Here is a 13515-nt window from a genome sequence, read left to right on the forward strand (position 1 = left end):
TAATTTTCTCTGCTGCTCTATCCGTGGCTTAATCTGCCAGGGAAATATGCGCCTCTCTCCTTTTTTGATTTACCAACCAGGTGCTGTAAAAGGGGTAAGAGGGCTATAATCTCCACTGGGAGTCACCCACACAAACAGACAAAACAAAACAATAAGGTAAAGACACCTGGAGGCTGCAGAGCAACGTGTTACTCTCCGTGAAATCTTTAGTGTTAGCAACGCTTTCTAATTACAGGAAGACGTTTGAGATGTTGCTAACACCCAGAAGGCAAAAGTGACACACAATGCTGCGAACATCAGCACTTCAACAAGCTGTTTGTGTTTTTATTTTGAGGAACACATTTATGTGACTGGGAACTGAGAAGCAAATGTAAATGCGAGAGAGACCAGTCCCCTTAACTCCAACAAGATGCACCAAATCTCACTTACTCATAGATATCAGTCCCCTAAATATCCCAGGTTTAGAAAAAAATCTAAATGCAGGAATGATACCCTGGCAAATTGGTCAAAGCTCTCTCATAATGTTAAAGAAAGTGCCAAAAAAAAGAAATCCTGGATCCACAACAAGATTTAATGAGTTCCTTTCCTGGCCCAAAGCACATGCTTCCACCAAATTCCGTGGTAATACATCTTGTACTTTGTTCATAATCCTGCTGACTACAAAACAAACACGGACAAAAACTCAACCTCCTTGGGGGGAGGTAATAACACTGACAAAGTATCACCTTGTGGTTATGTTTAAATGGATATGAAAAATGTATAAGCCACTTGTGATTCCAGCTTGCACAGGGAAATAATATCCTTCATTTACAATCATGATTATGTCCACCTGGTACATTTTTATACAATATTTACTCTCCGTTTTCCACCAACTCTTAAAGTAAATGTCTGGCTCTTTCTCTAAGAGAAGCTCAGATTTCTATTTGGAGCTGCGTTCTGCTGATCTCCAATACAACGCTGATGTAATTCATTTTGAGTCATGTTGATGTCCACCTAGCCAATTTTAGTCTAATACATATGCTCCATTTTGGTCTCCACCACCTTTTGAGTAAACGTCTGGCTCTTTCTCTGAGAATTGCTGTTATTTCTACTTCCCTCTGTCCGTCTTCTGTTTGTTGCTGGGCAGGTATCGCACCAGGCCGTTGGAACTGCTGCCTGCTGCTTTCCGAAACAATGCTGACAAGAGCAGTGAGAGTGCACAGGAACAGAACTGTGCAGGAAGGGAACATCTAAATGCTGAGCTGAAGGACTCCAGACCCGAGGTGAACTGCAGAGTCGGGGGATAGAGTCCCTCTCTGCGTGCTCATCACACTTTTCACATCAAAGTAGTCATGTTGTCTTTATAAAAAATATTGATTAGAGCAACTTAATGCCTCAGTGACAAACCCCCTGTGTCAAGGCCTCCTTCTGGCTGCATGTCTGTTATGGCGGGTTTGCCTTTGTACATAGAGAAAAGATCCAGACACCAAAAACTGTAATATGTAACATTTTAGTGTGGAACATATTTGCACAAAATAATCTGCTCTCTGTCTCAAATTTCACTGAACTGATTTTTATGAACAGATGTGTTACTGATTCTTTCAGAAATCCTCTTCCTCTGCTTTGGTTCGCTTTTATTCCCACTTCAGCTAACCTCGCTGGCTCTCGCCTCCCAAAATCCTCTTCCATGTCAATTATCTCACTTCTCCCCAACTATTATTAATCCACCAGCTTTGTGTTGCTGATAGCATTGCTGACAATGAGAAGGGGATTCCAGTGGAAACAAACATTAATTCCGCTCCGTGGCAGACGAGGACGAGAAAGCTATTGGACCCTGATTCTCTTCCATTCAATATGACATTAGAAGGTGATTTCCTCAAATCAAATCACTTGTTAATCGGTGCCACTGCAATTCCAGTTCATTTAAAGGCAATATATTTGATATTTAAGTGAAGCTAATCTTTAAATATTGACTGCGACTACATTACTGCACCATTAAGAGGTACTGCAATGCCATTAAGTGTGCTACAGGGCAATATGTATTAGCTTATATGCACATATAAGTGCTTTGAAAACACAGTCTGTTGCATCCACAGAGTTTGGTGTAACTAAAGACTCAAGGACAAAGAAAACACATTGTGAATGCAGACGAAAGAAGCCAAGGATTTCATCAGTTTAGCCTTAAGTCGTTTCTCACCCAGATAGAAGTATTTAACACATTTGTTGTAAGCTCAGTGAACTATATAATTGATTCAATCTTAAACTCAAAGCGCACAGGCTGTATTCGTGCATGCATATGGGTCTGACACAGATTGCCATGCTCTACACTTGTAAACTGTAGTGATATACTGGTTCAATACAATCTGCTGCCTTCAAACAGACTCAGCGATACACATAAATGCACTCCTGTCATGCATTCACCTGTACAAGTATATGCTCACATCATACACACTTCTTCTTATGGTGATATCACTCTTACATGTGTTCACAGGTGCAGCCCACACAAAGTGAAAAATGGGAATGCACACACGCACCACTTGGGTTGTGCAGCGAAGTGCTTAACATGCCATTTCGTATTCAGTCATGTAAACCTAACTTTGAGCAGATTTCTGTTTTATTGAACAGAAGAGGGAGGCGGTAAAAGCAGAGAGCCTCTGTAAGGAACTGACCTGTCCTAAGGTGCACTCCATGGATCCCAGGAAGTCGGCATCTCGGAGGCCGTTGTTGCCGGAGCTGATGTCATGGAGCTCAAAGCGGAGCCTCTGCACCTCCTCGAAGTAGTAATCCACCAGGAAGATCTTGGAGAAGACGGGGCCGCTGCTGCTGCGGATCACCTCGGTACGGTCCACCTGCAAACGCACACGAGCCCAGAGGCAGGTAAAGCATGGGAACACAAAACAGCTCCAAGTTAACGTCTCCTAGGGGAGATATTTGTGTTTCTTGCCAATACAGATACGCAAATAATCTTATGAACTGGTTTGCCTGGATTAACTGTCGATCTAGTGTTAATAATCCATCACAATGTTTATTACGTATACATCTCAGGGCTGTTTGGCAAGGTTTTTTCTACAACAAGATTTAGTCAATTAAAAAAAGTATTACTCGTAAGTGGAAAAACTAATATAAAAAATGAAGCCCCTTTTAAGTCCCATTAAGCATCGAAGCTGCTTTAGTCCTAATCCAGACTTTATTGTCTATGTGTGTCAGTTTTATTCATTTTATAGTCTAATTAAGAATAAATTATGGGATATATTACATGGGCATCTATTTGTTGACTCATTATTTCCTTATTTCCTGATATTACAAAAACGAAAACCTGTATCTGCTCCCTGATCCTGATCCACACTAAAATGTTATGGTTTCTTTCCTGACCCCATATTGCATCCATCCAGTTCAGTATTTTTTGTGTACTCTTGCTTACAAACAAAAATCTAACCAACAAACAGAACAGAATCTTTTTTATGTTAATTTGGTATATTTGTTGTATAGTCAGGGTCTGGCTTTCACAGTGTTTCAGAAAACTTTGCTATTTCAATGTTTGCAGTTTCACTTGATATTTCACTTTGAAAGTCCAAAGTGAACTGAAGAATTAAGATTTCATTCGACATCCAACAAACTGCCGGTCCACATTGATTTTGGAGCTCTGCAGACTTTTCAGCAACGCGGCAATCACCACAAGTGGCCATTATCACATTGTTTACACTTACACTGGGATTATAGATTGTTCTTGATAGCTCATAAACAATCACAGAAGCTTTTTGACCAAACATAGAAGCCACTGTAGTTGTAACATTGATCTCGCGTTTTCTTCTCTCTAAGTGGCTGATGCAGAACGGAATGGAAAGGCTAACAAAAGTATATCTGAACACGGACAGCAGCGACTGTGTCCCTTTTACAGTTGATAACCCCTTGACACGGGCACACACAGTCACACACACACACACACACACACACAGTACACACGCACACACACCACTAGCACAACCCTAGATTTGACGTACCCTCACAGATTTGGCCTTTTTCTGACACTTACCACAATTGGCTGGCGTCTGATTAGAGAAAAAATAATCATGTACACATCAACAAACATGCACACACGCACGAGCACTCACACATACACGCACACACATTTACCAGCGGCTTGAACATTCTCTCAAAAGCATTATCCAATTAAGAGTCTCTGTATCTGATGGGCAGTGATAACATTTGTCCAGTCACACACTCCCACAAAGGGGCTAATCGTAATTCACCCACTCATTTTTATACACACACACACACACACACATACAGAGACACAGAGTATGCTGTGCAAAGTAGCCTTTTGTGAAGTCTCCAAATGCAGAGTAATACTGCACTACTTTCTCAATGTTTGTGTGTGTGCGTCTGTATTACAGAGTGTATATTTAATTGACTTGCGTCTCTTTGCTCGGCTGTAATAGTGGGTCACTGCAGCATCTAGTGTGTGAGGATGTGCGTGCGTGGGCGTGTTTCTACATATTTAAAAGGACGACAGGGCTCTCAGCCTATGTCTGTCTCTCCCCCCCCCCCCAGATAAATGAGGCCGAGGGAAATAAAAAGTCTTCCTTAAAATGTATTACTCATTCCCTCACACTGTGTTCTGATATTTCAGCTCGTACATGTGTTACTGCCACCGCTGAGGCTTCAGTGGGAATGAGATTTGTCGTGTATAGGAGGTTGTAACTACCGTACCTGAAAAAGCAGCTGAGTCTTGGAAGTAAAAAAGAGAGGAACACAATTTTTCCAGCTGAACAATGTACTCCAGGACGATTGTATGAATTTTAAAACAATTTCCCCAAAATTCCATGATTCCAGGGAGAGCATCTTGGTGCTCTCATTACTTTCAGTACCTAAACGATTGGGGCAGGGCACTTGTGTTGAAAAGCTGAGGGGAGCACTTTCCATTTCGTCCAGTCGGTGCATCAGTCAACAAAAGTTTGCACAAAACACTGTCTGATTTCGTCTGCCGTGCCTGACAATGAGCATTCATAATTCATAAGGAGCGAACGCAACCTGTAATTTGCTGCGAGAGGGTTAGCGACACAATCAAAGCTCCGCAGCTCGGCGTCCTTGATTAGAAATAATAATGTAGTCGAGCATGAATTCAATGATGTGTTTGAACTATTTCGGGTAGAAGGACAATTTCAAGAGCGTGTGGAGGAATTCATAAGGAGCCGTGTGAAACAGAATCTAAAGGCGGGTGAAAATAATTCTTCAACCTGACTGGTACAGCAGTTCATGGAGAAGTTATGTAGAGTTTGAAAATGTCACAATAAAATGAAAATCACCTTGAAAACTCTGTATCTGAAGGAAAAAATTACTTATTTTATCAGTTACTAAGAATCGATTGGAACCATACAGAAATAAAATGTCAACTGCCGGTTTATGAAAAGCCAATTTGTAGGCTATAAAAGTGACACCAGCTTAGGAATCGATGTAATCTAGAAATCGATCAATGTCAATCAATGTAATGAGCTGCCTTCGACAGCAAGCCCCCATTAGAGTCTAGAGTTCTCTTCCAGATTCTCTTCCATCCATCATTTAGATTGAACACTTTTAGGGTCACTGGGGCAGAGGCAGGTTACAGCTGGCAGAGACCGATCTATCACAGGGCGTCAGGATGTCTAATGGCTTAAGAATGTTTCACTGGTTTAACTGGTGTTCACAAGGACACGTCTTGCTGACGTCGCCATTAAACCTTCTTCTTGTTATTGTAAATCAGTCTTTTCTGAACTGGAGACACATTCACATCCCGTCCCATGGCCGTACCTCAAACCACTGCCCATGCGACTGCATCTTCAGCACCACGCAGGGGTCGGGCTTGGAGAGGGCATCGCGGTCCGAGATCCCCCGGCAGGCAACTCTGAGCTCCACTTTAGCCAGGCACGGAGAGCTGATGAAGCCCAGCGTGGCCTCTGCAGACTCATAGATGTTACTCATGCTGAACACACAATCACACACTGAGGAAAAGAGAAGGAGAGAGAAGAGAAGAAGGGATTAGAACGTATATCTATAGAACGATAGAACGATAGATAGATAGAACGATAGAACGATAGAACGATAGATAGATAGATAGATAGATAGATAGATAGAGAGAGAGATGAGCAGACGCAGTAGTCCTGACTAGGCAGGCAGCGCTCACACTGTTCAAGGTCAGCTACAGAATATCAGACAAGGTCCCCAAATACACAACAATACACACACATCCTGTCAGAATGAACAGGAACATCCACAATTATGTACGTATTTATTTCTGTATACGTATGTACATACAGATATGTACACACACATGCACATTATGCCCTGTATATGCTGAGTAACCAACGAAGGCTTCTCCTGATTTCTCCTCAGGTTTCCACAGGGTGTATAGGGTTCACAGTCCCGAAATAGAAAACTGTCAAGCATCTAATCACTGCGACACCGTCGTTTTTCACTTGCAGGAAAATGACCCATTAACTGAATGCAGCCGAAAGGTATCTGCTGTTTATCATTTGCTCAAGGTGAGTGTTCTCGTATTCCAACTGCACAGAGTCCGGGCGATTACTCCCAGTGTAACCGCTTGATATGTCAGCTTAAAGCAAGGGAACAAGTTGGCTGTACACTAATATACATAAGGCAAGTTATGGCAATAATACTTAATAGGTAACAGTGGATAACTATCTTGATTTTTACCTATATATTTTTTTTTTTTACTAATTAGACTCTTTCTCAAGGGACATGTGCAGATTCAGCTTGATTGACGTCTCCCTCACTTTCCTTTCCGTTACATTGCACCTGTTTAAATAACTTTGTAGTTCTCAGTAGCATATGGGTCTTGTCCACTCAAGTAATTCCAATCATATAACCACCCACGTCCGAGAACTAATCACCCATGCACAAGTGCTGGAAACGCTTCCTGATGTGCTGGGCCATTACAGGAATAGTTTGCCATGTATCAGGAAAAACGCTTATTTGCTCTCTTGCCAATTTGGGAGATGAATATCACTCTCACTTTTGATAAACATGAGCCCAACAGCCAACAGACCATTAGCTAAGCAATTAGTACAGGGACCCGTTGGAAAGAGCAAACCAGGCTCTGCCCAAAGGAAACTGAATCAGCCCAGCGGCACCTCGAACACTCACTTATTAACATTTGAGCATTTATCTTGTGCTAAATGATTAAATGTTTATTTATCTCAATGTCAAATTAGTCCTTCAACTGTTGAGCTGCAGTTGTACCCTCAATAATATACCTTTTTCAGCATATGCTCTTTAATCAGAGGCTTTATTCCTTAAAGCTAGATCAAGTAGAAAATGAAACAGCTGTACTATTAAGAACACGGCGTGGCATGTATAATTTATCTCAAAATGCATGGACGCATTATCCCAGTCCATAATGTACATGAAGCACTCGGCTGAAACCTATGGATAGCCTGGGGTCCAGTTAGACCAAACTAAAGGATAACCGCAGGTCTCATGTGCTAGATGGTATAAACTGAATATTAATGCAGTGGTCTAGTAGTATCATCCTTAGGGAGCAAAGCTCTTGGAATTGGGTCTGACTCTGACCTGAATCTCTCTCTTTCTCTCTCTCCCTCTTTCTTTCTTTATTTCATTCTCTCTGTCTATCTCTCTCTCTCTCTCGCTCGCTCTCCGTCCTCCATAATTCATGTCCCTGGAGTGTGTGTTGGTTTGTGATAATTATTTTTAGCTGAGCACTATGAATGGCCTGTATACAGACAAATGTATGCGGACAGAGCCACGGGGCAGGTGTGTGACAGAGACCTGTGTGTGGGTGGGAGGAAGTTAGTTGTGTTTGGCATGGTGGTGGTGGCGGCACATTACCGCATGTCATTTGTGTGTTTGTGTTTATGTGTGTGTGTGCGACGGAGAAGACAGAGTGTGTGCGGGAAGCAGCAGATGCCTGTCTGTTCCGGTTGACAGAAGATGACATTGATAGTGATGGGGGATGTGGAAGACAGGACCCACTGTACTGTGGCAGAACAGGGTGCAGAATCTGCCTTCACAACACAGGAGAGCATCAGCTGTCACAGGCGCTGCACATTGCCAGAGGTGACAATGAATTTTCATATCACACCGTGTCACAAAATGTGGTTTTGAACACGTTTGCAACTGGTTTCTCTACCGTGGTCCAAGTCAAATGCATCGTGATGAGGACATTTGCATCTCAGTTGTGGCTTAAATTTGTAGTTATTTTTCCCGGTGTGGACACATTTCCAAACTTTTAGATTATTTGCATATTTCAAACATTTAACAAGAACTATGAAAGCTAATGTCTCATTGAACTGTTGTGGAAAGCAGAAACAATCACTAACAGAAGAGTGCAAATTGCTGGTTGGGTGGCTCAATGCCTTGCAACAGAGCGGCCCGCGCTTGTGAAATTGGCGTGTAAATCTAAATAATGCCTCCAAACAAAAACCAAAATAGCGCTGATTGATTGCTTGGCGGAGTGAGACGTCTTGAAATCATTTCAAGGCTCCCCGCTGTCAGCTTTTATTCATCACTCCGTGACAATCAATCACGGCTCAGGGCTCCATGGCCATGATCCTTGACTCCTGGACGCGCGTGTGTGTTTGTGTGTGCACATGTGTGTCCTTCAACCTTCAAATGGGCACCTGTGTGGACCGTGACAGATGTGACATTAATGATTCAGCCACAGGAAGGTCCATGACACTGTACACTGTAACTGCTTGGTCACATATTGATTATCAGAGAAGGGTGCTGGAGTAACACTGCCCTGCAGCCACAGCACATGCAGGCCCCCTAAAAAGGTGGGGAACTAAGTGGCATATCATGCAATGAGACATCACGAATCATGACAGGTGACGGCAATGCGCTCAGCCGGACACATCGCATAAGAGGCGGCTGCAGGTCTGAGAAGAGACAAGAGGGGAGTATCAGAAGTGAAGCAGCCTGGTGCTGTGTGAACTCAGTGTTATTAGAGCTGGCAGAGAGGAAGACAAGTGAGAGTGGTGGGGGGGAAACAGAGGTTGTGATAGAGGGAGAGAGGGGAAAAGGATTAGAGGGATGGAGTGAGGGAAGACAAGCAAGTGTGGCAGAGGGGAGAGAGAGGGGAGGGAGAGAAGGACATTGAATAAAGCGGATCTCCTCTTCTAATAAAGCTTATCTTGTCTTATTGCACTCCAGCAGAATAAAATTAGAGCAGACGCTTTCTAAGAGTTCTTTCCCCAGGAATAAAGAATCTGATAAGTCCCTGTGGATTACTGTACAGTCACACATGTGTCTGCCTGCTAATAAAAAAAGGGATACTCTCTAGTTTGATGTCCTGTAATTCGCCCAGTTACTAACACACAAGAAGCTGCTTATAGTTCCACCTTCTATACTCCAGCTGCAGGCTACAAGCATATAATGCCATCACACAGCATTTACAAGACAGACAAAATATCTCATATCTGGAGGAGCCCACATGCACCGGGGTGAGACATGCACCTGCACCCGGGCTGCGCTTATCCCCTGCAGGGAGAAAACTCACCTCAACGACCTGGAGGGGAAAGGATCCGAGTGGAGCCGAGCAACTTCACCGCCGTTCACTGGACAATCACGGGCAACTGCGCGCCTCCGTACCCATCTCCCTCTCCTCACTCTCTGTGTCTGCGGGTAGTCTCTCTCCCTCCCTCTCTCTCACACCGCAGAGCTCGGCCGGGGTTGTTCGGCTGTCAGAGCGCGCGGGGCTGCTTTTCTAATTCCCGCGGGGTCCGAGCGAGGAGGATGCGCTCTGTGCTCCTGGGTTGACTCCGGGTGAAAGGCGGGGAGGAGGAGGACGGTGCGCCACTTAACTGGAGTTTGTCATCCCGCTGGCTCCACCGGGGGCCGCGGGGAGAGAGCGCGCGGCGGCCACAGGGACCGTGCGTAATGGCGCGGGGCGTCTGCGCCATCTCGCGGCTGTCAAGGTGAACTGGCGCGTGTGTGAAGAAGAAGAGAAGAAGAAGTGACCCCCCCTCCCCCCTGGCTTTGATTGGTTCGTCTCAGCGGTTTTATAATAACCTACCACCGCACATCTGAGACTCAAGATTTAAGGTTCACGCCGAGTGCAATATATTCACAGCTTCACATGAATTTATTTTATTCGATCCATCTATCTATCTATCTATCTATCTATCTATCTATCTATCAATCTGAAGCCAATCCAAATTAAACCGTATTGGTTTTTTTTTTATCAAATATTTGGTTTAGCTCTATACGCTACTAATTCAAACTCTTGAGACTCCGGAGACATGTATATGTTTTAATGTTGTGTATCTGGACTCTGACTCTGAATAATAAAAGTCGTCATCATCATCATCAAGAATTTAAGATTACGTTTTTTGTGATTTTGTATCTGAGTGTTATTTTGCATTGTTTGATTTTTATAATATATTCTAATCATGGATAGTTTGCCTGTTTTTATTGGGTCTAGTGTTTAATCATGGGGTTTGTTATACAATAAGCTTGGAAGGTGTGAATTATCCGTAGATATTTGGAATTATATAAAATGGGTAATTCTATTTTATTTCAGGAGAGAGAGGGGGATTTTGACTTTTTTTAATTCTGGTATTTTATTATCTTGTTCAGCCTGTTTTAAAGCTCTCTGGCTCTCTACATCCAATGTAGCTTATGCATACAAGGCTAGTTCATTTGAAGTGCATCTAATTCTTACATGGTTTTACGGCTTTATCTCAATCCCGGGCTTAGGGCCCAGTGCCATGTTCTTCACAAATAAAATCATTGATTTGGCAAGCAGCGTATTAAAGAGGATTTCTTTTGTAGGAAACCGATTTCGGTGGCTTTTTTTAAAAGTACCTTTATCCTGATAATTTATTCCGATAAATGGACCAGGACAAGCATGAAGCCAACTATATTATAATAGCCTAAGCTTCAGCAGACTCACTATTATATAAGATATCAGTCAATTTCTTATAAACCACCCTGCAGCCTGCACACACATCATGGATTGATGTTTGTTTTTGTTTATTTCCACATATAAAGGACTTTAAAAAATCTGATACATAATTTCCGGGGAAATGTGAAGGAGAATTGCCTCAAACCACAAGGGCTTGAAAAGTGGCACACAATTACTGGAAATAGGCAACAGCATTGAATATGCAATTGATGTGTCTGGAATAGCTACAGTGCCTTGCATAAGTATTCACCCCCCTTGGACTTTTTCCCATTATGTACTGTTACTAACTGGAATTCAAATAGACTTAAATAAACGTTTTCCCGTTTGATCAACAAAACATGCATAGTACTTTGGAGGTGCAAAATAAATGTTATTGTGACACAAACAATAATGAGAACAAAAAAGTTGACATCTGTTGGGTGCATAAGTATTCACCCCCCTGTGTCAATACTTGGTAGAACCCCCTTTCGCTGCAATTACAGCTGCAAGTCTTTTGGGGTATGTCTCTAGCAGCTTTGCACATCTAGAGATGGAAAGGTTTGTCCATTCTTCTTGGCAAAAAAGATGAAGCTCAGTCAGATTGGATGGAGACCGTCTGTGAACCGCAATCTTCAAGTCTTGCCATAGATTCTCTATTGGATGAGGTCTGGGCTTTGACTGGGCCATTTTAAGACATTAACATTCTTTAATCCAAACCATTCCTTTGTAGCTCTGGCTGTATGTTTAGGGTCATTGTCCTGCTGGAAGATGAACCTCCGCCCCAGTCTCAAGTCTTTTGCAGACTGCATCAGATTTTCTTCTAGGATTTCCCTGTATTTGGCTCCATCCATCTTTCCCTCTATTCTGACCAGTTTCCCTGTACCTGCTGAAGAGAAGCATCCCCACAGCATGATGCTACCACCACCATGTTTCACTGTTGGGATGGTGTGCTCAGGGTGATGGGCAGTGTTGGGTTTTCGCCACACATAGCGTTTTGCATTGAGGCCAAAAAGTTCAATTTTGGTCTCATCTGACCAGAGCACCTTCTTCCACATGTTTGCTGTGTCTCCCACATGGCTTCTGGCAAACTCCAAACGGGATTTTTTATGGATCCCTTTCAACAATGGCTTTCTTCTTGCCACTCTTCCATAAAGGCCAGATTTGTGGAGTAGACGACTAATATTGTCCTGTGGACAGATTCTCCCACCTCAGCTGTGGATCTCTGCAACTCCTCCAGAGTAACCATGGGCCTCCTGGTTGCTTCTCTGATTAATTTTCTCCTTGTCCGACTCTTCAGTTTGGGTGGACGGCCTCCTCTTGGTAGGTTTGCGGTTGTGCCATATTCTTTCCATTTTCTTATGATGGATTTTATGGTGCTCAGAGAGATGTTCAAAGCTCTGGATATTATTTTATAACCTAACCCTGCTTCATATTTCTCCACAACTTTATCCCTGACTTGTTTGGTGAGCTCCTTGGTCTTCATGATGCTGTTTGTTCAGTAATGATCTCCAACAAACTCTGAGTCCGTCACAGAACAGGTGTATTTATACTGAGATTAAATTGCAGACAGGTGGACCCTATTTACTAATTTTGTGACTTGCAAATGTGACTTGTGAATGCAATTGGTCGCACCAGATCTTTGTTAGGGGTTTCACAGTAAAGGGGGTGAATACATATGCACTCAACACTTTTCAGATTTTTATTTGTAAATAATTGTGAAATCCATGTAATATTTCCCCCCACTTCCAAATGATGCACTATTTTGTGTTGGTCCATTACATAAACTCACGATGAAATAAATTTTAATCTGTGGTTATACCATGACAAAATGTAGAAAAGTCCAAAGGGGGTGAATACTTATGCAAGGCACTGTACATTCAACACACATTGGCGACCCAGGGATGGGGCCAGGGGGGTATTCATGGGGGCACTGGCCCCAGCTGAATTCTGACTGGACGCTGAAGTGCACCTGTCCTGTTAGTAGACCTTAAAACCTAGTCACAATGAATGTGACAATTTGATAAGAATTATTATTTTCTAAGCCTCTTTTTTTTGTGAAGAACACAATCTGCTTGAGTCAGGAACAATTTTCAAAATATATTCAATGCGTGATGTCAACCAACCTGGATCGAGAAGAAAGTGGTGGAGGCTGTGACCGTTGTGGAGACACCTCCTGTGATCATGGCCGGAGTTGTGGGATACGACAACACCCGCTTTGGCCTGAGTTCCTTCAAAACCGTCTTCACGTCAGCGGTGAGTGCAAGCGTCGGCTCTACGAGAACTGGAACAAGTCCAAGATGAAGGCTTCCACCACATTCTGCGGATTTGCTCCAAGCTACAGAGCAAACAGAAGTAAACAAGGAATAACTTAAAGGGATAGTTCACCAACCGAAAAAAAATAAAATGCACTCATCATCTACTCACAGCTATGATAGTGGAGGGATGGGTGAAGTGTTTGAGTCCACAAAACACTTTTCGAGTTTCAGGTGTAAACAGCATTGCAGCCCAATCCAATACTTCTTCAAACGTAAAAACACAACAGAAAAGAAAAGCCTCCATACTGCTCCTGTGGTGTCATTCAACTGTCTGTAAGCCCCGACATAAAACAGCGTAATTTACTCCATGTTTTTATCATTAAT

General features: G+C 42.9%; 1 protein-coding gene across 1 annotated transcript in view; it reads right to left on the reverse strand.

Moving 5' to 3' along the window:
- LOC128462164 (copine-4-like) overlaps positions 1-5937 on the reverse strand; it is a 15782-nt gene extending 9845 nt beyond the window's left edge. Inside the window, 2 exon segments of the mRNA XM_053447463.1 lie at positions 2649-2828; positions 5767-5937. Coding sequence (XP_053303438.1) covers positions 2649-2828; positions 5767-5937 — 351 coding nt within the window.
- Positions 5938-13515: the final 7578 nt, after the last annotated feature.

Source organism: Pleuronectes platessa, chromosome 18 (genome assembly GCF_947347685.1).
Source record: "Pleuronectes platessa chromosome 18, fPlePla1.1, whole genome shotgun sequence".
Lineage (NCBI taxonomy): Eukaryota > Metazoa > Chordata > Actinopteri > Pleuronectiformes > Pleuronectidae > Pleuronectes > Pleuronectes platessa.